Here is a 25775-nt window from a genome sequence, read left to right on the forward strand (position 1 = left end):
CTTATATTAGGGGCCAGTTCTTAAAAGTGCTGAAAACTTTGAACTTTTGGGGAATTTCAAAATTAATCAAAGAGATATATGAAATAGTGACATAAAGACGCAGACTTCAGTATCTTTCTATTTACAAAATTACCTAAAGGTATTGTAATTCCAAAAATTAATAGGCATTTGAAAAGAATGAAATGCATTGCTGTTAAAAAGGCACAAAACAGCCAAAAATAATACCAGAATTCACTTTTTACCCTCCAAAAATAAATAACTTCTGTTCATTATAAACACTACAATTAGGGAGGTAGTGCAAGTTACAAAATCTTTTATTTACTGTTTTGAAGTACAATTGAAATAGATTTCTGCTTCAGAACAAAAGTTTAGAGGAGAAAAAAAGAAGTTTCTTATGACAGACGATTTTAATTTACTTGTAATGAATCTGACTCGTAGCATACTCATTCTTGTGGGGTCTTTTTGGAAACTGCCTGAGCAGAAAGTCCATTTTTCCTGAAAAGTCACACTTCCTTCTGGATGTGAGTAATAACGTGTGTATGTTTATGTAGTATTTTTTTTTTTTTAAACTAAATAAAAGACCTCTCCAAATATACAAGGCTGCCAAGAAGCAGATATTTGCTGGTAACCTACATGGTAAGTTTCCAGAGCATCTTTTTCTAACATTTAATATTGTATTATTCTGCGGTGAAATAAGATGTTCTCGTGCCTTGAAGGCATGAAGAAGTGGCTCTGGAGCACTGGCTGTAAATGAGGGGACCTTCTGACTCTAGCTCGGTAGCTCCAGTTGGTGGGACCTTATATTTTGGCTTCATAAAAGACTTCTGAACAGGTCTTTCGTTCTCGGAGGGGGCCTCTCGCTGCCCCGCGTGATCCTGCCTTTTATGCTTGGCGTGTTGCAAACCTCCCCTCTTGGTGTGGCAACTTCCCATGCACTTGAGGAGAAAAAGGAAGGATGGTGGAGGCAGAGCAGAAGATCACCTGCTCCTCATCACAGCATGCAATTCCTGCTGAGGAAATGGTCATCTAACCCTTGACGGCCTCCTCCTCATATACCAAAACATACCTCCATTGGAGTGGGATGTGAGGCTGCATTCAAATGATTCTGAAGTTCCTAAAGACCCTTGGCTGTGATCTGATATGTATGTGCTTACATACAACTGTCTTACACTGGACGGTCTCACAACTGCTCAGTTAAGAGGAATGTGATATTACAAACCGGGAAACTTTGTATTTCTGGGATGCAGCTCCTTTTCTTCCATCCCACTTGGTGTGCCGATGAAGCTGGTGACTATCACGTGCAGTTCAGCATCTCTTTTTTTGCGAAGAGTGTAGCTGAACGGCTGCACTCCCACCAGACTACTACAAAAATGTTCGTCAAAATTACACTTTACCTGCTTTAATGTACCTAAATCCTACTATAGAGCAGACTTCTGTTTTCAAGAACACAGCATATTCTTTTACAATGCCAAAATAAATAGGGGGTAGGAGACAAGGATGAAACAGGGCTAATGAGGATTTTCTGCTGAGTGAATGTTTGGATTGTAAACTCTACAGGGGTTTGGACTATATCCACACTTGTGTTCTGAGGAGGCTGATCTCACTACCAATGTCCAACAATAAATAAGATTTTGCAAAGAGAATAAATAAAGTTTTGCAAAGAGAGATAAGGCTGCAGCCTGTCCAAAGCCAAAAGGCAGCAAAGAGGCTTGTTAAGAGGTGCAGAATCTATAAGAAAACACAAAGATGCAATGCCTTTGGAAAACGTGCAAATTAGAAAAGAATTTAATAGAATTAAGTGAAGCACAAAATAATAAACAAATAAACTAATAAACTATGACCCAGACTATTCCTTACATTCAGCTTCCCCCTCATTTTTTCTGCTGATTCACTGGCACCAGGGCATGCCCCAAGTGTAGGGGCAGAAATAGGGGCAATTAGTGATGATGGAATCAAATATTGCTAAGATGCTCCCAAAGCAAATGCAACACTTTCCTCCTATCTGCCCTTGTCTGAGTGCACTGTTGCCAGAGATCCACCTCATCCAACACATGCAGAAAAAGAGGATGCCTCACCCCATCTGTTTGGTGATCTTGGCATAACCTGCTCTTCTGGGAAGTTTCTTCTTAATACCTGAGAAACAGATAACTCTTTTTGGTCTTTGTCCTACCCAGTGATCCAGAATTATTAGCAAAAAATATATTCTTTGCATCTTTGCTAATATTTTATATTCATACTTCTCACATGAAAATTTTGTATAATTTCCTTTTATCTGCTTGTTGTCTTTCAGTTTTGCTACCTTCTTACTGTTTAATTATTAAGAGGAGCAAATAGAATCCCAGTGTGCTGTTTTACATCATTATCTTTACACTTTATCCTTTCCGAAGACAAATAGGTTATGTTTTTGGTTTTTCTCTGAAGCAAGTCTGCCTGATTTTTTAAGCATTTTAATGATCTCTATGTGGGTTCTGTGGGCAGCATGTAGCATTATAAAAATTAGTGTTGTTTCTGCCCCACTGTTGATACATACCCTGTTCTGTTGCTGGTCGTGGCACATGAAGTAGATGTGTTCACTGAATTTTCCTTTTTGTCATGCGGGATGGAGTGTGCAATCAAGATGGCAGGGACAGAAAGAGACTGGGGAGGTGCTGCAGGGCACATCGGGAGTTGCTGGGGTGTCACTAAGAAGTGACATGGCGCTCTCTCCTCCATGTGGGCCATGCTGGGAAAGAGCAGGAGGGAACGACGGGGAGCCCACAGCCCAGCAGAGCTGGTGGAAATGGGCATTTCTTGGTTTCTCCATCAGCTTGTGGGTGAATGATGGGAACAACCTTTCCCAGCAGCTTCAGGCAAGCCCACAGTTCAGGCACCCTCTATGAAAGTGTGGTGTAGAGAGCAGGTTTTCAGAGCTCCTTCCTAAACTTTCTTCCCAATTTTCCCCTTCCCAGACTTCGCATTTTTCAGGTTTCTACCATCTGTATTGCCTCAGTCTTTTTCTTTGATTTGTTTTTACTCTCCTTAAAGTTCTTATGTTACTTAGCTTCATATTGTTTACTTTTAAGTGGGAAAGGCTTGAAGATACATATTTATTTGTTCATTTGGAAAAACTTCACCATTATTTAGACCACCTAGAAGATTAAACCCTACCAGGGTACCAGTGACCTTTCCTGTGTCCTTTACTCCAAGGAATATACTGTAGATGAGGATAAATAGCAACTTCTTTTCTTCTAATGTGGGGCAAGTTAGAAATGACTGAACAAATAAGAAAGATATGTTTGGTTGCTCACTGGCAAACCTTTGAGATCATAGTCTGGTTAGCTACACTTGCAGCAGTTTTTCTTATTGTCATGCTTTCAGGTTGGTATGGTTGCGAAACCACTAAACTGTTAGATGGCATATGCAAGAATTCTTATGGTGCTTTCATATGTGTGTTTTAAAAAACATGGTATAATGTTATCTAACGTAGTGTCTTTCTTTAGCTAATATCAAGGCTCGAAACAAAGGGGATTATAATTATTATCTTTATCTCCAATGATGGGGAACCTGGTGGACAGAGAGGAGATACCAGTTGCTTCAGTGCATCTCATGGGTCCATGAAGAACTAGAAGCTGGTTTACTGAGTCCTCTAGTATTTTCTTTTTAGTCCTCTATTTTTTGGGGAGCAAAGGTGTTGGGGCACAGCATATCATTTGACTATTTCCTAGGCTTTCCACACAGACTTTGCAGCCAGGATTGTTTCTTCTCTGAACAGTTTTTTGTGTTGAAGGAAAACTCTTTGCCCCAGTGTTTGGCTGAAGGACGTGGATTCTCTAGCTTACACTTCAATAGGTACCCATCTCTAACTTACACACAGGGAGGTGTTTGCAGTGGTAGTCCTCAACTGCAAATCAGAGTGTATGGGGCTTGCAAGACACTCCCTGACAAAACAGTATTTTCCAAACTTGAGATATTTTCTGAAAAATGCCATCTGACTGTGATAATTGCCAAAAAGCAGTGTTTGTGAGGCACTGTTGCTGAACCTAAGATTTACGTCAAGCGCTCAGTGAACCCTTTTCGCTTTTAATTTGAAGCACTGCTGACAGCACTGCTCCATTGATCAGCTGCATGGATCATTGAACTGTGGCCTCACAGAGCACGCTTTGGGAAACTGCTACCAGAGCTCGAAAGAGTGATATTAGATCATGATTTGCTACACTTAAGTAGCGTTCCCGAAGGACCAGCGTACTGGACTGAGTTTTCAGAGCTCTGAATTAATCTCTGGCTTTGCCATTTATTTTTGTAGTGGTCTTAGGCAATTGCTTTTCTCCACAGTCACTTAGTTGTTGCTCTTCTTACCTTAAAGAAAGATAATTAGTAAAAGACTTGATGAGGCTGTGGAGAAACTATAATCCTCAAGTTTCACTTAGCTGTCTGAAGCTGCGCTTTTATGCCTTGTTTTTCTTCCATAAAGTGAAGATATCAACACTCCAATCTGAAACCTCCTAAGCTGGGAGGCTTAATGAATATTCATGCAGTGATCTGAAGAATAAGTGCATAAGAATTTTCCAAATAATAATCACACCTGCTGACTTTTATTCCAAGCCCCCTTCCACCCTTGCTCTTTCATTATTTCAAAATATAGTCTCTCTGTGCCACAGAACTGAGACCATTGCTTGGAATTTTATAATGAACATTTCAGAGTTGTGCATGTGATTTTCTTGAATATGATGACAATTTTCACCTCTTGTTTTACTTCTCCATGTTCTTCTTGTTTCAGACTTGCAGGCTAAGCTGATACAGTGGGATACAGTTTCACCATAGCCTGTGAAATAATTTTTGTCAGTGTCATCGTGTCAGAGAATTACACTATCCACGTATGGCCAGGCTGCGCCCTGGCACGTGCAGCAGTCGGTTGGTGGCATTGGTGGGGGAGATGTATTGGCGTGGCTGAGCATTTTTATGCTAAAGCATTTATTCTTTCTCAGTATGGGAGGGTAAAAAGTGAAATACGAGTAGTTTTAATTAATCCATGCTGCAAATGATCTCTGGCTTGGCTTGAAATCCAGTCCTCTTCTTCACTACTCCTGGACTTGGGTGAGCCATTTGCCTGCAGGCTAGTGCAAGCCAGGAATGTACATCTGGGGGCCCAGCGTGGCCTGTGATTGTCCTCCCAGGCAGGTCTCCTTGGGTTCGGTGAGGAGCATCGTATGCTGAAATTGGGTGTCCCTTGGAGCCCGCACCTCCCTGTCTGGCAGCGGCACAGCATCCTTCTGCTCCATGTCAGGCTAATTAGGTGAGGGGCCCCGGGGGCTGAGAGTGCTGCCAGGATGGCTGTCAGCATCTGACTTCTCGCCAGCCATCTGCGGCAGTTTGGCGTTATAGATCGAGGAGAGGCTGGAAAGTAGAAAATCATGAATGCTTACATGGTTCTGCCATCATCATCATCGTTATTATTATTTATTAGCATCTGCACATCTGGTCAAGCCATGCTACAGCATGCGCAGAGGCAGCTCCTGCCAGTGGGGTCTGCCCCCATTCACAGGGCTGTGGCCCTGGGACAGCCCTGTAATGTCAGGGAAACCTGCAAAGTGGTATAGAAGTTTATTAACAAAATTAAATATTATTAAAGTTATTAATAGCGCAATAGTAAATTCTATATGCTTCGAACGATTTTTTCTAATTCTCTAATACAAATATCTAATCATTTACTATATAGGGGTGTGGGCTTTTTTATGGTTTAAGGAAAGCTTATCTCTTTTTCAAAAAGTCCTTAAGGACTTTCCACTGCATCCAGGTCACATGATTTAGATCCACATTTTAATCACAAAAGTCAAAGACAAAAATAGACAACACTGTCAAAAAAGGATAAAATTAGTCACAGCTTGATTCGGATTTTCAGATGTGCTAAGGGTTACATTATCTCAGCAGCCAATGACATTGGGAGAACTTTGCCATTAATGGGAATTGTTAGACAAATGCTGTTTGGATCTGAGATTGTGTCTCAAACATTCAGTGTTACACATTCAACGTGGATATATTTGGTCTATAGGGCTAATTTGATGCTATAGCACAGAGATGACGCTGACACCAAATTTGTGGATTTAGAGAAGTGCGGAACGTGCAATTTTCCCCATCTTTTGCTGATGTCCCCAGGAGGGAAACATCAGGTATTCCAGCTGTAGGATGTGCACAGAACTGCTCCAGCATGCAGTGTGGATGGGACGCCAGCCCTCAACGTGTCCTGTCTCTCCTTGTGATATGTCAGGAAATTGGACAGTGAAGCCCACCTGATTCTTTCATACTGAGAACCCCCACTATTGCCTCATACTAGGATAAAAGGGATTTCTAAACAGCCTGGATTTGGGACTACAGCCCCATGGAGCTCCACGGAGCATTGATTTAGGTACAAGTAGGTCTATGGTGGTGTTCCACCATGAAGTTACTCTAGCATGACTAGGTATTGCACCTGAAAACTGCATCAGTTCCCGGCTCCAGTCCATGCTGTGGCTGCACAAATGTGTGCCAGCCCAGAGAAGAGGCAGGAACGGCAGCCTGTGAAGGCTACGCGCGGCTGCTCCTTTTGGTGGCAGCGCCGAGTTATGCTTCATGAAAGTCTTTATGGTCCTAAGCCTGCCTCAGTTTCCCATCTGTAAACCAGAGAGAGTGCTACTTTGTAATGCAAAAGGGTAGTAGAGAAATGAAATAGTTAATGGGTCTACAGTGCCTTGAGAATGTAAATTACTTTCTAAAAGTTACGTGATGATATTTGCTCTCCTGCTTCTCTCACTTGAAAAATTGCAAAGGTTTTTTTTTAGAATCCATGCTTTCCTCATAATTCATTTCTTGATTTGGCTATTAGTCAGTTTTCATCAGTTTGCCATCTGGAATGAAAAGAAAGCACAAGCTGATTTTGCCTTTCTTTGTATGTCTCTTAAGAAAAATTGGGGGCAAAAAAAGTGTAATCATGGGAAAACAGATTAAAGCAGCATAGAAGAGAAAAAAATCTCTTTACCACAAGTGCATGTTTGCATCTTTCTTATAAACAAAGTATTTAACTAAGATAAACCTTTTTGTTTTTCTTCAAGGAATACTGTTCAGGTTCACGGACTCCGAATGACCCATTTCTCTCTTGTTTTTCTTCTCATGCTCCTTCCTATTCACGGGACAGCGTGGCCTTTTTGAAGCACCTTTCTGCCATTCTCAAATGCTCCAAAACAAAGGCTTATTAAAATAGTTTCCATTTTTCCACTGGACTTCACTGCCTTTTGCCAATTGTCTGTTGTTGTCTTACTGCTAGGAGGTGAAGGGGGTCATCTTGCATTATTTTATTGCTAAAGTGTATATATGTTGTGATCCGCTGCAAATAGGGGGACAGAAGTGGAAAGGACTAGGACATGATGGAGCATTTTATCCTGTCTTATTTTTTTTTAGTTTTAGCAGCTTATTCACTATAACCACGGTGCTCAAAGTATAGCTTATGAAACAAAGTGGTTGTGAACTTTCTTTTTAGAAGTTTCTTCACTGCATTTTCAAACCGCTTTGAACAGGAGGGAAGGTTTTTTTGGGGTTTTTTTTAGATATTTACATTTCTGTAGAATTCTGTAGAATCAAAGTGGATTTGACTGCTTGCTTTCTTATTGTAAATAATTTCTAACTTGAATGATGAAAAGTACACTTCATGTAAAGTCATTTTTACTAGGTGGCTTTTAAAAATATTCAATTGATTAATTCAATTATAATGTTCCTATAGGCAGTTTCCAGCATGTCTTACATGGGAAAGAAGAGAAAGAAAGAGAACAGATTTCTATCTCAGAGATTTTCCCCTGAAGCCTGTAAAATCAGTCCTTCTCTAAAACCAGATTGTTGTAATTTATATGTAGGGAATACCTCTTTGAGACTTTCTGTGGATTAAAGGCCACAGAATTAAGATTTGTATGAGTATGCTAATGTCAAGGACTTTATGGCAGTATATACTTGATTCTTCTCACATTTCTGCTTTTCTTCATGCAGTGCAAATCAGATGCAAATAGGAAACTATTAGGAATAAATGATCGAGATGATAAAGTGCAATTTTAGTTGTTTCCTTAATGTCCATGATTGGCAAACAGCCCCCAGAAATTGGACTAGGAGATGTAATTTATACAAGCAAGATCAGCCCTGAGTTTTCCGTACATTTGCTTGTGAAAGACCTTTTTCTGTTCTTTAAAAGAGATTTACACTTTATTAATTTCCTTTTTAGGTCTGATGAAAGTGTACGAGGGAATAAGAAGAAGGGAAAGTAAGGGAGCACAGACTAGGAGGAGGACAATTCAGTCCAATTTGTTGCACTGAAATGAAGCATTTTGGTCTCTCTTGATGAAGGAAGGATCCTGTCAGATTAGAGGTCACTGTCACCCCATTTTAAGTTGCAAAAAGCATTGCATGCGTGTCCTAATAATTATCTGCAATGCTAAGGAAGGCAGATGTAGCATTAGCTTCTGATTCAAGCAACCACCATATTAATTTTCAAGTGAGCAGCAGCAGAAGCAGATGGTGAGATGAGGCAAGGATGCAAATGTTTGCCATCGATAGCTTTTGCCTTTGTGTCATGGCAGTGGCTGACGCCGGGCTGAGCCGGCGGGGCCCGATGGCTGCCCGGCCACACCAGCTGGTCCTTCCCCAGCCTGGCTGCGGCGGGGTGCTGCACAGGGCTCATCTGCGCGCGGCTACAGGCATGACATGGGTTGTTTGTGCTATGATGCAATGGGATAACTTTTATATAGCATCAGCACATTTTTGATAATACTGAGGCCAACAGATGCAGCAGTCTGTGGTTTCCTAGTTAGGTTATGAGTCTGTGAAAAGCAAAGCACATAAACCCAGGAAAATATGCAAACTTGCTATAAACTGAAATCCCTGCTGGTTTTTTTTTTTTTTTTCCCCTTGTGGGAGCGTGCTGGGTTTTTGCCTTTGAGATCTCCGTGGGAGGACATTTGGCAGTGCATCTTCTTTGTTACTCAGGAATACAGGAAGAACTGGGAAGCACCTTTTGGCAAATACTGTTAAACAGGCCATCCAGGAACTTATCCAGAGATATGAGGCACGAGATCGATGGCACACCCAGCCCTTAGTGAAGCTCATGTTGATCAGGAATTTCCCTGAGCTGTGACGGGAGACTGGTGAGGACAAATGGAGTCGTAGTGATCCTGCTAGTCATAAAATGTGGCTTCCTTGCCCGAGTGATATTGCTGAAGTATGCTCAGAGGTAGTTGTGTAATTTAAATAGAGGTTTTGTTCTGGATCCACTGGGCCATTTTTATCTTTATGGTATCCATCATCTGACACAAGCAGGCAATCATGAGGAGAATATGCTGAGCATATGTGTAAAGTGCGTTTTTTTTCTCTCTCATGGCCAGATAGGAAGATTTTAGATGCCGTAACAGTGAGAAGCTGGTGTTGCTTGTGCTGTTCAGTTCTGTGGCAGCACATGCTACAGATGGTAAATGAGCTCATTGACCTCAAAAAATGCACCCAGCCTCAGGGTGAGTAAGAGCATGGGCTGATACCTGTTACAGTTCTCCTGGAAGGATTTTTTTACCCTGGACTTTGCTGTCTTGGCTTCTTTAGCTATAAAGTGCTTAGACTGCTATGCTATGCCTCTGGTAACGGTAACATTTTGGACATACGTCCTCAGAGCTTTGAAATGGTTTTGTATGGGAGAATAATTTTAAATGTCAGCTCCCTGTTGGAAAGGGCGAGCTGTGAGAGGGGAGGAGGGAGCAGGCGCAGCCGGCCAGGCAGTGCCCGTGCGGCTGCCAGGTACGTCCCGGCAGCTGCCCTGTTCTCCCGTCCTGCGTGCTGCGTCCCCCCGCTGCTGGCAGGATGAACAGACATCCAGCTGTTTGTCTACTTTGCTCCTGTTGCACAGGAATGAAATTACTGCCTTTTAGACGTTAATAACTAAAACACGGATTTTTTTTGTCTCTGAACTCATCCTGTTGTTGTGGTTAGTGAAACCGATCAGAAGGATTGGGACTTTTTTTTACCATGGGAAAATGTTTGCAAGGTCTGGCCTAAAGGTAGATTAAAAAACCCAGCTGCATGATGAGACACGGTGCAACTGTTAGGCAAGGGGGAATGTGAGGATTATTGTTGAAGGGACTGGTGAAAGAAAGAGGGATTTCATGGGAGAGAGGGAGGTTGCTTGGCAGGGAGAAGGGAGGCTGTTCCAAACATATGGGGCAGCGTAACCAGATGTAGAAAAACTGGATAATGTGCAGAAAACAGAAATCAGCCAAGGGGATTGAAAACCATGAAGGTAACTTTTCCCGAAGATCTTGTAGGTAAGTCTGTCTAGCACAGTCTGTATTCCAAAGAGGTGCGAGGGTGATCAGATAGAACAGGAAAGGTGGCTGGAGCAGCCTGAGAGAAAGGTGTTGGCAGCAGTTTATTAGTGTTTGTTAAACATATGTTTCCTGGTTTCATGATAAATTCAAAGCATATCTATAATTAAAATGAAATCTCCGTAACATACAAGTATTAGCTGCATATCCTATGTTGCAGTGAATTAGTTGAGCATCGCTGAAACCATGAGAACTACACCAGATAAGGACCCAAAGTTTTTAATCAGGTTTTTTTTTTTCTATTTTGTAGTGAGGGTAATTTGCTTATTTATTTATTTTATTCTGTATCCTTAGAATATAAATATAGATTAATGTTTATTTTGTTTGGTGAGGGAAATTCAATTTTAAGTCCAAGTTTTGTATTCAGCCAGGTAGTACATAAAAATCCCAACACAGTAGTTAAATATGTTTGTAAGAATCTGCATTTTTCAAGGCAAAGGTTTCTGCTAGAATTTTTCAGTCTAAATAAACATCCCAGCAAACAGAATTAAGAGTGCTGTAGTCCACTTCGGTGTCTGGCCTCACACTTCATCTTTCTGCAGATCCAGCTCACCATGAGTCTTCAGAATAACTGTTGGTAGTATGAGAAGGATGGAGTTTTCTTTAAAAGCTTGTGCAGTATCCAGTATGTAACGTTTCAGGGATCTGACTGTGCATTTTGAAGGCTACCATGAAGAAATAACTTCACTAATCTCAGTGGTTCTGTCTGCCTTATGACACACTATACAGTGAGTAATTAAAATGATGTATCACTCACTGATTTTAAAGGAGGAGTTCATGCCATGAAATGCTCAAGTCTTTTGAAATGTAGTGGTCTGGTACCTTGTTTTCTGCCTGATTGGTGCTGGAGACAAAACCCACCATGTATCGGTCTCTGGTTATTGAAAATATTTGGCTTTACAATTAGTGTATAGTTCACTGGGTGACTGTTGGTGACATGGTGACAACTTCTTACATCAGGTTTGTGGCATCTAAATCCATTCATGAAAATTTTTCCAGAGTGTTTATGATCCTTCCTCTACAGCATGCTCAGTCTCAGGCCCCATTGCCCGTGTTTTGCCAGGGCAGTGAACCTTACATGCATACAGCTGCATTTCTTTAAAACTATCATAGGCACCTCCAGCATTGTGCTAGAACATTTAAATGAGGATGTTTTTGCATATTTTTAAAGCTGGCAATATGATATTTTGTGACAAAATTGTGTTTTGAATTCCAGCACAGTCCTTAGCTCAACTGGCAACATATCTGTTGACTTATGGAACCAGTTTATCACTAGTGTGTTCTTTAGCACCTCTTTTTTTCTAACAAATATGTAAATATGCACTTTTTTTACTTCTAATTCTCTGATTTTAAGGAAATATAACATAGTTTCTGGGACCTACATTTTCATAGATTTCTAAAAGGTACTTGCTTTTAGAGAGAAAGTGTAACCTTCACTTATAAACACACTTATGGAGACAAGAAAGGGGCCTTGAAGGTTGCTCTGTGGAGCTCGATTAGCAAGTGTGAACTCCACTCTTGGCTGATCCCTTACCTCTAGTTAGTGTGTTTGCTGTGGCCCTCCTTTGGAGCAGTCTCTGTCTAAGCCCAGAGGCACCTGGACCAAATCCAGGCTCCCAGCACTCACTGTGCCAGTCGGCATGGTAGGGTTACATAGGGAACCTTTGGTCAGTCTTATTTTGGATGCTGTAGAGGTGTGCTCAGTGAAGGAACTGAAAGGAATAATTTGCCTCTGGGTGGCTGAGCTTGACTTTTTTTTTTTTTGGTCAGAGACTATAAAATTAAAAGTTTATTTAATTTTCCTGTCTACGTAGTAATCATGAAGGAGAACAAGAACAAGGATAAATCAGAGAGACATTGATGTATTTCAGAGAATTAACTTGAGGGCTACAAGGGACGAAGGGAATTGAAATTCCCCATTTTAGAATTACAACTTTCCTACTTTATCACAGCTAGCTGAATCCACTGTTGAAATGCATATATTGCTGTTTTCAATAGGGAATATATTTCATGGTTACATGTATGGATCACGTATGTCAGAGACAGGTCCAAGTGAATGGTACACCAAATACATTCAGCAAAGTGATACAAGTTGTGTGTGTACAGGCTGGAAAAAAAGCACTGATGGCATAGCTTAGGAGGAGAGCTGTTCCATGTCACCCACTGATGGATTTGCCTAGCATATAGGCTCTGCCACCAGCCCTACCTGTGCGTAACCAAACAGTAGGTTTTCACTTTCATTACCTGCCTGGTGCCTCAAACCCTGCTTTCTATATTCCACTGCAGACCAGTGTCAGATCCGGTACTGAAAAATTTCTGAATTGGTACCACAAAATTCCAGTGCAAGGGGCTAAATACCAAAGACTATATTATTGTTATTATTGTTGTTATTATTAATATTATTATATTATATGTGCTTCTTCGTGAACACTTCATTCAGTGTTATCATCTTGACTGTGTCTTGGTTTCTGAGCTGGTTTCAACACGTTGATTTTCAGTTCTCCATAAAAACATGAATGTCGTGGGACAACATGTCTAACACATTGCTCCTTTTTGAGCATCAGACTGTGAAAAGCTGTTTTAGATACCTGCTTATGAGGGAGGGCCAGTGTTATGAAGGAAGATGCTTACTGCAGGATATTCTCCCTTAAGATCCCATACATTTGCAACTGCTTCTCCCTTTGGTCTCTAAAAGTCTGTGTTGGAGATGTAGCAAAGCTCACTTTCTTTCTGGCCTGGAAAATCTGTCTAAGGGTACAGACTAATTAACTGGCAAGTTTTATAGTGATATTTATCATGATGGTGGGATTTTATGAAATTTTAGTCACATTTATGTCCTTATTCAGAACAGAGGTCTCAGAATGAGTCAACATGCATAGTGGGAGAAGGTGTTGATTTTAGGGCACCTGTTTATGTGTTCTCCAGATTTTGAATGAGGCAAAGAATTGCAGCAGAAAAAGGATACTCTTGTTTTTCTCACAGTCTAATGTTGCCTTAGAGCACTGAATCCTCTGTGTCTTCAGAGTTGCATAATGAGCCAAGCATTTTAGACTGGACTTCCCAGGAGGCTGACAGTGACCACTCCTTACACATGGAAATCAAGGTCCTGTGAGCCACCCGATACAAGTGCAGAGCACTCCTAATCAGCTAGTGTCCAGGAGAGCTGTGCATGCACGAGTCAAGTTCTGCATGGTTTCAAGCACTTAGAAAAACCGCGTATTTCAAAAGGATCCAGAATGAGGAGCTTCTTTTATCTCTACTCTTTCTTTATCTTAGTTCCTTATCTAAAATGAGGCGATACTGCCTGTGCAATTGTGCTTTATAGCGAACTTAATTGTGAATCACTTGGGCAATCTAAGGGTGAATGCCATCGAAAAGCTTATAAGAAAACTAATATTTCTGCATTCCATGCAAGATGTGAAAGAGGTGAAGTCCCTAAAGCCGAGAGTCACCCCTGGATAAGGAATAGAGCGCACAAGATATTAAATAACTGCTATATATATATATATATCTCCATGATATTCACAGTGTTTAACCATTTTTTGCTATGAAGGATTTGTTGAAACCTTGTGGAGCATTCTCTACAGATTTTTTTTTTTTTCAAAAAATAAGATTTCCATTTTTATGTTAATGGTTCTTCACCTATGGGGCTTCAGTTTCAAAGCTACCTTAAGCTCTAGTATTTTTTTTCTGTTGACTACAATCTACCTCTCACATAATGAAATTCTCCAAAATAAGAATAAGAGGTGACAGTAAAGGAGACAGCCGTTTCTTGTGGCACTGGTGGGAAATGATGTATTTTCCACTTGAAGAGAGATTTCAGCTCTCACCATTCTACTCTATCAGTGTAAATTATGTTTCTTTGGTCTTATTTTCTTAAGATGAATCTGTATCAATGTGTGCATCTATTTTGTACATCTATTTAAAGAAATTTTCAAAAGCCTGACAGGAAAAGCAGAACATGCTTCTCTCCTTGGGAAGAGCATCAGACAATAAGCAATGTGTGGTAGAAGTTACTCATTGCATAATGGACCCAGCAGTGAGAACAATGGTATAAAAAAAGTGTTGTAGGATACAAAAAAAATGTTTGGTTTTTTTTGCCATCTTCACATACAAATGTGGGGACTTCTGGATCTGTTCTTATAAAATGCAGTGTTATCTCATTTCTGGCTTTAAATTAGCTGCAAACTGGAAACGTAGAGCACCAGATTCACAGAGTGCGATTGTACTTGGATTGTACTGCACATGTGATGGGCATGATCAGACTCAGGACTTCTTGAATAATTTTTAAGTTTGGTATTTGACATGTAGAATAAAAATTGTATTGCTGAATACAAAAAATACCAAATGCTATTCTGCAGTTCCTACCATTGCCATATTTGTATTTCTTTGTCATTGTTTTACTATTCTGTTTTTCCACTCCATTAACTTCATTAACTTACTGTCTCACATTTCTGCTGGATATGTAATTATTCATAACTTTGAAAGAAATCCTAACCTAAAAACAGAAATGTGTGCAGCTGAGGAACCAAGTGAAGAATTCACAAGGTGTACTGCAACGCTTCGCTTTCTTTTTGCTACCGCAGGTTATCTGCTTCAGCGTGTCTCAGCCTTAACTGAGCCCCATCTCCTCCTGGCACCTGGAGTCTGGGGCAGCCTTTCACCTCTTACCACAAATTTTCTGTCTCCTTTTTGCATCATGAGGGAACTGCTTTTCTTTTGTGGAATTGGAGCCCGTTTATTAATACTGTAGTGGCTGCTTATCTTTTGTGGTTTGGAGTAATGGAGGAATTGAGCTAATGCAGGAGCCAGTGAGCAAGACCTGGAATGTCTTGTCCTGATGAGATGATGTCAGCTGATACGTTTGGAGATGGTTAAAATGGAAGAAATTTCCATTTTCTGCCCTAGTAGGGTAATGGGAGTCTGAGAAGAAAAGTCAACCTGAATGCCCACAGCGAGCCCAGAGACGGGAGGGTGATAGTCTTGCCCAGGCTGCTGGGTTTGCAGTTGGAGTGAAATCCATGTCCTTTTGCTGTACAAGGTATGTTACATTTATTTTGGGAACAAAAGAAACCTCATGTGGAAAAGATACTTTATAGAGAAAGCCTTCGGCAACATGATAAAGTCCACTCTAAGTTTCTGTAGTTAGTTATCAGCATTTTTTTTTTTTGCTAATATATTGTGAGTTCAATGTAGATAATTAATACTTACATAAAAATCAATGCCTGTAATACTATTTTTTTCTTTTTTCTTTTTCCCCTTTTTTATATTTTTCTTTTCTTCTTTGTTCTTTCTTCTTTTGTTTCTTCTTTCTTTCCTTCTTTCTTTTTTTATCTGTTTTATTTCTTCGTTTTTCTTTTTTCTTTTTTTCTTCCTTCTTTTTTCTTTTTTTCTATGAGTCTGTGAACTTGCTTAAAAGGAGGCATTCCTCTCCAAAGTCTGTGGCAGTGCTTAAACACTGCTTTGGGCTTTAAAAAATAAACTCTTATCCATGTACCTTATGCTAATGGATTACACTCCTGCATTGCTGTCACTCATTGCATGGCTGTAGCTGATAGAGTAGGATTTTTGGCAGCTTGTTTCTTGTCCAAACATTCCTTAATGCTTTCCCACCTCTTGTTTTATCACCCAAGTATTGCAACAGCAGCATTTGGAACTCTGGTAACTTTTTTGGAAAGCTGGTTTTGTAAAAGCCAATTCCTTGAAAACTGAAGCAGAAGGAAGAAAGAAAAAGAGGAATACATGTGGGTTGTGGCTGAAATGATCCCTTGACACTCATTGAGGTTGATCATAAATATGCATGAGACAGGAGGAGTTTTTAGTAGCGGTGTTTCGCCTCTCTTGCCCCAAGCTGTCTGTGACGGTCTGGGGAGCTCCAAATTTTAAACAAAAGATGATTGTTATGAGTTTTTAGAGAGGCTTAGATATAATTATTTTTATGTTAAAACACTCTGATGACAATCCTTGTATGTGGTTTACTTGCTCCATGCTAATTCTTCATCTTTAGGGCTTCATCTGCGATTTAGGGTTCACCTCTTTTTCATACACTTTTACCATTCCTTCCTGTAATACCATGGACCCCCAAGATGATCATCTCTACTTTCTGGAGCAGGTCTTGAGCATACCTAACAGGTAGAGTTCATCACACCTCATCCACCATCATTAACAGGACAGCAAAGAAGGGCTAGTGCAACTATGAGAAAACTCTTCTAGTGAAAAGTCTTGTCTTTTCACTCTATTCTTCAAACAGCATGCTTTTTCATTTCTTGCTGGATAGCTTTTTGATAGAGTTTTAAAATGCGTCATCAAGTTTCTGGTAGCATATTGAAGAGTAAAAATTTTTCCCACTGCTAAATACACTACCGCTACCTGCTTCCAGATTTTGTCTGTTTCTGTGCAAAATTCTTTTTGTAGATAGTGATAATGTAGTCGTCAAAGGAACTTTTTCATTAATTACTGGATTTTTGTAACTGCATTATAGGATCGAATGGAAGCAAGTCGAAGTGATTTTATGTTTTTGTTCATAGTATAAAGATTTTTGTTTCCTTGTGGCTCTATATTCTTCATAATGTCTCTGATATTTTTATCTTTATAAAATACAGACATGGTTTCCCCAGCGGTATTCTGTTATGAGCTTTTTAATGAAATATTCAAATGACAACATCCAAAACTAGGGATGATGACACTATTTCAATAGAAATGGGTATAAACATGGAGTTTGCACTCTGGTTTTGATTCAAAACTAGATCAATATGTCTGGTTTCTCCACTGTTGCTTGCGTACCCAAATGCCAATGAGGCTTTTTTGGCAGGGTGGGAGACTCTGTATGTTTCAAGAAGTTTTTACACATTGGATCTTAGTAGGCTTTAATCAGATTTTGAAACAGAATACTTTTTAATCATTTAGCCAGCAAGCCATTACCAGCTTTAACTCTTTTTCTGAAGTCCCAAAGTCTCATACTGCTAACAGAATATGGAAGCTTAGATGTTTAAGAGGTGAGAACATAGATGCATTGAAATTGGCCCATGTGGTGTATGAGTTAGAGAACACCTTTATGTGGTACAAAACTGCAGCATGAACATTTTTCAGAGAATAAATACTATTATAGGATTAGGTATGTATTTCATTTAATATAGCCTTTCAATAAATGACCATAAAGGCAAGGTTAAGGCTGAGACATCCACTTTGAAAACCTCTTAGTGGTTACCAAATATAGTGCTTGTGTGTGTGTGTGTGTGTGTGTGTGTGTGTGTGTGTGTGCATATGCACGCTTGTGTTGGGTTGTATTTGGATTGAAGCACACCTATTCTCAATACCTGATTTTCATATATAGCTTGAAGATTGGCATCAGTATTGTCCATAAATCCAATCAAATTTGTTTCAGGAGGTTAAATGGAATCCCCCCATGAAAGTAGGGCACAAAATGCTGGCAGAGCTTTTGGCTTTCCTAGAAGGTGTACTTTAGGTAAATACAAGTCTCTACTAACAGAGGAGTAGCTCCTCTAGATGAAAGTCACTGGCCTGTATTGTACAGAAAGTCAGATTAGGTGATTTCTTCTAGTGGCATGGTCTGTTCTGGCCTTTAACATCTGTAAATCACAAACTAAATGGATAACAGAAGATATAAGCCCAGAGGAATTTGATTCAGCAAAGTGAAAGGACCTGATCAAGAGGATCTAAAAATTTGAAGCTCAATTTTAATTCATATTTCTAGGATAGATTTGTGTACTGACACATTTGTATACATGCATTTATAATAGACATGCAAGCATGGAAGTGCATTTACTTTGTGTGGGGTTTGTATTGTATGGACGAGATGATAATTAATAAAAATATTTCTTGTCATCCTTCCTGTGTTTGCTTTCTGTTTCTTTAAAAGTTCTTCAGCAGATATTCGCCAACTGGAAAACACTTTCGGGTCATTTGTGGAATGGCAAGGTTAAGAGATACTGTAATTGCTGTGAGTGACCAAAAACCAATCTGACCATTCCTTTAATGAGATCATCCTTGTCTTTTCTTCTGGTTTAAGCAACCTTGAAATCATGTGCATGATATAGCACTGCTTCTATGACTTTTTTTTAATCAATTGGAAGTGAAAACTTTATATTCTTTAAAAAATGGTTATAGGCTAGTACCCATAACTGTAAATTTGGAATAATTGCATCATCGTGCTCTTATGCTCTTTCAGTCCCAGTTGGTTTTAGTTCTGGTTTGGAACAAAAGCTACAGTGTGATGTAATTGCCTTCCTCTGATTATTTTTACCTTGGTGTATTCCATTGCTGGCTTGCGTATAGAGTTTTTATGTGCTATCATTTGAAAAACTTAAAACTCTTGAGAGCCAGTCTTGGAAACTCTTCTGGATGTATGATTGTTTTTTATTTGTGCATGGCAGTTGCAGCAGCTCATTAGGGGCCTATAATTCCTATTGAGCATAGAATGGACTTCTCATCATTTAATATGGAATGTGATTTTGCTCCTCAGTCGTGCTAAAATCTGCTTACTGTTGTGATTACCATCCCTGGGCTCCACCCTGCCTTTCACCACCTGCCACTTACAAGTAATTCCTCTGGCAATGAGAATACAGCCAAAACTGTCAAATAAATTGGCCCCTTTTTGAGAGCCTTCTGATTATTATTCTTATTTTGTGGTGATGTCAGATTTCCAAGGGCAGTCTTTCACTGGAGGAGTATGTTTTTCTTTGGGACTTGCATCACCCTCTCATTTTTAGTCTCCACTTCAGAAGTAATGATTGCTTACTGAAAATATGCATTATGTGGATTTTCTATTATTCAGTTCCATTACTTTTTGTGAGCGCATCATTATATTTCTAGGAAGGAGAAGAGAGGATTCTTTAATCCAGAAAATAAGACAAGGATTGACAACAGGCAAACTTGTTTTTTCCCGAGTACGTACAAGCTTATTTGTTACCATCTGAGAAAAAAGAGTTTTCAGTTCAGTTTTTTTTCTTTCTGGATGTTTGACATCATTGCATATATATAAAGTGAAATTCAGAACTTACTTCCTTCACGCTTTGATGTTTGTGATGCTGTTAGCTCCCACAAAAGAAAATACAACCCCAATTTAATCCTGGTATAAACTAAGAGAAGCGATGTCTATGTGTTTATGCCTAGCAATTTACAGCAGCTGCTAACAGCTTTATTCTGTTGTCATACTAACATTTTAAACTAGCTTTTACAACTGCTTGCTTGAAGTCAATGTCATATACCTGTAAGCTTACAAAGGCGGGAAAAACAAGTCTTCTCACGCTCTGTATTCTTTTATGATGCACTATTAGATATTTGAACCACAGAGCTGGACACCAGGCCAAATGTAATCAGTTATAGTGAATGAGTTACTAAGGCAGTGGTTTTGATGGTTTTTAAGCATTGTCTCACTGGCATCAGCTTCATCTGTCATCCTCTATCGGTCCTAAACAAGGCTTTTTTTTTTTTTTTTTTAAACCCTCTACTGGGTGCAGTTAAACTGCTTCCAGTAACTTAGGTGGCTTTGTCATCGTAGATCAGTGAACTGTGGTCACCAGTGACTGCAATGCAGACTTGCTCCAGAAACATGGAGGAGAAGGAGAAGGCCACACATTTATGTGATGAGACCCCAGGAGAGATTTGGGCTGATGCCAGCTCCCAGGGATCTCTTCAGCAGTGGTTTCCCATCTCCTCTTCTGTTCTTTCCCTCTCTCTTTGCCTCATAACTCCCTTTTGCTCTGTTTTAATTTCTCATCTGTTTATATTAGGTTATAAGTTCCTGAGTACAAGGATCTTATAATTTATAATAACTGGAAACAGGCACAGTGTGCACATCAGTGGTATCTGACGCTTTCATCCTTTCTCTCTTCCTTTCCAGAAGTGAAGGTTCTAGGCAAAGAAATGGGGTTACTGTGGCACAGGGTATTCATTGGTGAAGAGGAGAAGGGAAAGCTCCCTTTCAGCTTATTTACAATCCCTTGCCTTAAAGAATCCAGAAAACATGCCATTGGAAAGAAATTTTAGTGCAGTAATATATGCAATTACTGACAGTAATTTATATGGCTGTAGAACTTCTTGAAAAATATACATTTCTCATACTGTATACTGATTAGATTTCACAATGACTGCCTAAATTCTATGGTAATTATAGCTTTTGAAAGGCATGTATTATAATAAATAAGTAAATATGAAAATATTCATACATTCCGTAATTAAAATAAAGCTCATAGCAACAATATTAATACATCTTATATTCAAAGCATACTTAAAAGCAAGAGATCACTGTACACTTAATACATCTAATTTCTAAAATCTATCATTTACAAAATAACTCAGAGATTATTATTTGGGTATTTTTTTTTAAGTCATAGGTCCTCTTTCTTTTTTCCTCGTTGAGACTTGTGATCATTTACTGCTTTGCAAATCTGAACCTATACCGTTTCACTTCAGAAAGCTATATGCTGTGAGTTCCATAATGGGAACAACACTGGAAGTAATAGGGTTGTCGTGAAATACTTTGGATTTCTGGCAGACTTCTAGACAGCTTAGACAGCTACAAGTCTGATGGCAAAAAAAATGACCTGTAGCCATAGGGTGTTTTTCATGAACTACACTGTGAAGTGATGCAGGCAGTTTTGCGGTCATTTTGGATACCCTCTTTCTGCCTATATATTGTAAAATCTTTGGGAAACATATTTCCTGAAAATGTGGATAGTTGAATAGAAGAACATATTCACCAAGAGAAAACTTGGGCAGGATGGATGTATATGTGCATATTAATGGTGTCTTTCAGAAAAGATTTGCCCGTGTATACTTCTTATCAGGAATTTCTTCGTTAAGATGCTATTGTGTCTGAGTATTGCAAACTGGCATGTCTTCTGTGCCTGCTGGGAGTGTGTCAGGTTTGCCAGAGAAGCCTGAACGTACTGGCAGGTACAATCAGCAAATAAATGGGAAAATCTGCATTCACTGGAGGCAAGAAGGGGCCAACAGCCCCTTGTAGAACTGTAGCTGACATCTGCAGGTTTCCCTGGATGGTGCTGTTTTCAAGTGTTGGACAAAACAAATACATCTTGACCAAGGGTTGTTTAAGCATCCAGACATGTTCTCGGAAATGGGAAAAAAGATTCCAGGTTCACTTGGGTAAACAACTGTATCAGAAAAGGTTTTAGGAGTAGGGAAGAGCTGGTAAGGGAGTAAGCAGCAAAGAATGTATTTTTTTAGAGGTCTGAAGACGCTTAGCAGCGGTTGCCCTGTTAGGCCTTGAAAAGACTATAAAAACAAATGTGAATAAGTAGAGAAAAATTTAAGTAGAGGCATTTTGGAATGAGGATAGCACTGAGATTAATCCTAGGTGCGGCTCTGAAATGAAATGGATGTTTCTCCTCATCTTTTAATGAGGATAATGTCGTCAGATACAGAAAGTAGGGAAATGTGAACTATTATATCCAAGATGAAACTTAAACTAAAAATAGCGAGTCCACTTAAGGAAAGGGACAAGAGAATCACAGAATTATGAGAGAATTGAAGCATGAAAATGAGGTTAAATACCATGGGCTTCTCATAAATCTGCTGAATAGGTATCATATGATTAAGCTGTAACAAATGTGTTTATATGTATGGTCTGAACTACTGCAGTCATCAAGACAATGCAAGACTTTAGAGAGAATTTGAAAGGAAAAAAGTAGAAATGTGCTTATAAAGTTTGTTGATAAAAAAAATTGAGAAGCATTGGAAATACAGAGAAGGAATGTCTTTTTTTCTAGAAAGAATCAGAAAGCCTTGAGATCTGAAATAGTAGAAATAGGATGAAATACGAAGTGCATCATCAGGAATCTGGGGAGTAATAAGAAATTATGTGATGGGTTGGGAGCTTGTCTTTGGAAGTTACAAGAAAGACAAATCACTGTAAAGGAATACCTGCTCTTTTTTCCACAGCAAACATAAGAAATAAGATGAGGGAAAGAAACACTTTCCCTAAAAATTTATGAAAATATCAATGTGTGTAGAAGTTTTATCAAACGTTAAATTTGTTCTGCAGTTAGAATTTGTTTGTTAAAGGGAGAAGAACCAGAGTGGCACTGTTAGAAAAGGAGATAATGACCAATCCTGCATTTACTTTTGTCTAGTGCTGGCTTGATGATGTGGTATGTGAAAAGAACTGTCTTTTCTGCATCAATTTTGAGATAACCACTACAAATGCCAGCAGTGCTCACTAATGGACTATTCTGTTGGTTTTACTAATGAATAGCCTGTTTCCAGCAGGGAGAACCATACATTTTTAAGAAATGCTAGAAAATAGCTATGAATGTGAATAAATGAGAATTAACTCTTGTCTTTTTTCTAATGGGACTTTTTAGAAAAAGTAATTCTCCTTTTTTTTGTCTTTCAGCCATGGAAGAGTTAATAGTTGAGCTGCGCCTGTTTCTTGAACTTCTGGACCATGAGTATCTAACTTCCACTGTCAGGGAGAAGAAGGCAGTAATAACTAACATTCTCCTGAGGATACAGTCATCAAAAGGTCAGTGTCAGTGCACTCTCACTTGCAGAATGCACAGAGTAAGTCTGTGCTCAGTGCAATAGCTTCAAGGGCTAAAGACAAGCCCTAAATCGAAGCAAGACAAAAAGAGAGGGTGAAGCCAAAGTGTGACTTTCCTGAATGCTTTCCTTCATGTTCAGCAATAAAATATAGCAAAAGTCATACTGGAAGTATCTTGGGTGCACATGGGTGAATCCAGCCACAAAATTACGTGCCAGATAGAATGTTTTCACTTCTGCTGGTATAGCGGTTACTTCATTTTATTTGTGGCAGCAATGCTATTTATGAGTTTTGATGGAAAAGTAGTACTGCGTCAGGGAGTGCTGGCCACAGCACCGTTTTATGGATGCATGGGTGCTGCATGCTGCATCTCTGTCAAATGACCCAAATCCAGCAAAAAGCTTGATACTGAGGCGGAGTCTTCTGCATGACTGATAGAGGAGTGTCAAGCCAGAGCTAAGAAATGGCTATCAGCATGTTTGGTTTGCGTTTTGCAGAGTTATATTCACTTTCCCCTTTTCTTCTTATCTAAAACTGTATTGATTGCATAATCGCTTTTGTCTCCATCAAGATTATGGAACTGAATGGAACGTAAATGATTCACTGTGTACAACCACCTTTCCACAGAGCTTATACAAAGAATATTCCTCATTATGTTTCCTAACAGTACTCTTATATTTCCTTACAGTACCTTTCTTTATAAAGAGGCATCTGGGCTCACCTCTGTCTCTCCTACATTTGGCAGAAATACTGTCAGTATAAACCCTCAGTGTTTAGATTTTTGAAAAATACCAGAGCGTGTTAAAGAAAAATGCCACATTGTAGCCAGCTGCATTTCACATGATTTGTTTGTTCTTCAGTGCTAAAAAAATATGGTCTTGCTTGATGCAGTGTTTCCCCTCTTCAGTAAAGAAATAATTTTTGCACAGTATTCATGTCCAAGGAGACCAACTGGAAAATGATTGTCCTCTTTTCCATTTTGACATTCTTAAAGACCCATCACTATTTTTACTTTACTACTGAGAAAAGGAGGCAGGTCCCAATTTCACGTGTTGTGGAAGGAGGCTTCTTGCTTCCTTGGGAGCTCTGCCATCCCGTGCTGGCTTCAAGTGTGTGTGAAACTACCCAGGGAGTCATGTACTTTAGTGGAGCTGACCCTGCTGCTTTTTTTATCAGTTATAACATTCAGTACTCCCATCCCTTTGAAACTATTCATCTCTTCATTAAAATTAAAAGCAATAAAAGATACATAAACCCACAGTACTCTGTAACTAAGCTGAACTGTCATTCGGAGTCTGTTTTTCAAAATGTTGTTTTACTCCACCCGCCTAACTCCACAAGAGCTCTTGGGTCTCTGGCACAGATTAAGAGGCCTGAGGACTATGCTGAGTTCAGACTCTTTATATGTATTTGCAAAAATCAACTGTGAGAATCCAACAGGATATTTTGATTGCTGGAGCAAACCATTTAAGATCAATGGGGAATGGTAATGAAGGATCTGTGCAACTGGGAACTGGCTGGTTCTTTATAACATCTGGAAATGAACAATTATGGTTTTTCTTTGTAAAGGTGTGGAAATTATTATAATGGGCTGGCTGGCTTTTAGAAAACACTTTAAACTCAATAAGTTCTTACTTGGGGAATTCTTTAGCAACCTTTTGCCTTGTTTTGTTCCTCTCCCAAATGCACACTGTTTTCTTCATTTGATATCTATCAATCAGAGAGAACCAGGCAGATGTATTCTTCAGGTCGCAGCTGCCTGGCCTCGACCTGCCTCACGTCCAAACCGGTGGTTACTCTGAATAGCTGACAAATCTATAAACTTTATTTTTCTTCCTGAGCCTTGGCATGTCCAATGAATTGTAGGTCTGAAGAAAACACTTGGCATTTCCTTCTGAAACTCAGACTTTTCTTCTAAAAAACAAAGACACAAACAGTTTATTTTGGAGCAAGAACTGTTGGTGGATTTAGTCATTTAATATGACTGTCAACATTGCCTGTTTTCCTTAAAGGGACCTGATGCCGTAAACCTATAATGCTGACTTTGCTGTGTAATTTGGTAGAAGAAAATAAATGCTAGAGGAGTTCTTGCTTGAACACACATAGTTTAAAACTGAGGAAAAACGAGTTTTACAGAGTCAATAGAATTCACTTGGAATACTTTTTTTTGCAGTAAAAAGCCCTTCATATTTGACTTCTGGTTGTTATGGAAAGCATGGGAGACTTGGATATGTATAGCAGTCATAATATGGATTCATCCTACATAAAGAGGAACAAGTGAAAGTTATACTGAAAGAAAAAGAAATTGGAATGTTTCCCAAGACTAATCCCCTTCTTGATTTGTAGGAAGAAAGAATAATCTGTGGCTCTTAGAGCCAGTTTATTTTATCAGTCTTGTTTTTCAATCCATGACTTCACAGCCAGTGGGACTGGGTTATTATGACAAGAAACATTTCATCATTGATTACATTTTTGAGAATTATATGATCTTGACCAAAAGACATCCATTTGACTATGTAAATATATATTTTAAAAACTAAACTAAACACTAGGAGCTAAATTCAGTCTAGGAGTAAGCAGGGTACAATCCATTGACTGAATTTTTGCCAGAACATTGAGGAGATGCACCCTAATCTCCCTTTTGATATTTAGAAAAATAAACAATATCATGTTCCTATGAAGTGAGTTCAACTGGGATTTAAATTATTGTGCCAAAAACTCAGAATGAGTGGGTCACTCCTCTTTTTCCCTGGGAGGGAGATACAATAGTGATACACAGGACCCTCAAAGCAGCTTTTGAGGGAGAAGGAGATAGTGGGAAAATATGCTCAATGCATGGTTCTGTTAATGGTGAGTTGGTTAGGGCAATGTTCCCCCCAGCAACAGGTTGG

The 25775-nt window shown here is 39.3% G+C and overlaps 1 protein-coding gene across 3 annotated transcripts in view; it reads left to right on the top strand.

Annotated features, from left to right (window-relative positions):
• AFAP1 (actin filament associated protein 1) overlaps window positions 1-25775 on the top strand; it is a 116913-nt gene that overhangs the window by 31138 nt on the left and 60000 nt on the right. For all 3 annotated transcript variants that reach the window (XM_087737333.1, XM_087737335.1, XM_087737334.1), the window contains exon 2: window positions 22738-22866. In XM_087737333.1, the coding sequence (XP_087593459.1) occupies window positions 22740-22866 (127 nt within the window). In that variant the 5' untranslated portion in view covers window positions 22738-22739. The remainder of the gene's footprint in view (window positions 1-22737; window positions 22867-25775) is intronic.

The sequence above is a fragment of the Nipponia nippon genome, unplaced genomic scaffold, assembly GCF_047370975.1.
Source record: "Nipponia nippon isolate SJK-2023a ecotype South Korea unplaced genomic scaffold, ASM4737097v1 scaffold_6, whole genome shotgun sequence".
Taxonomy (NCBI): Eukaryota; Metazoa; Chordata; class Aves; order Pelecaniformes; family Threskiornithidae; genus Nipponia; species Nipponia nippon.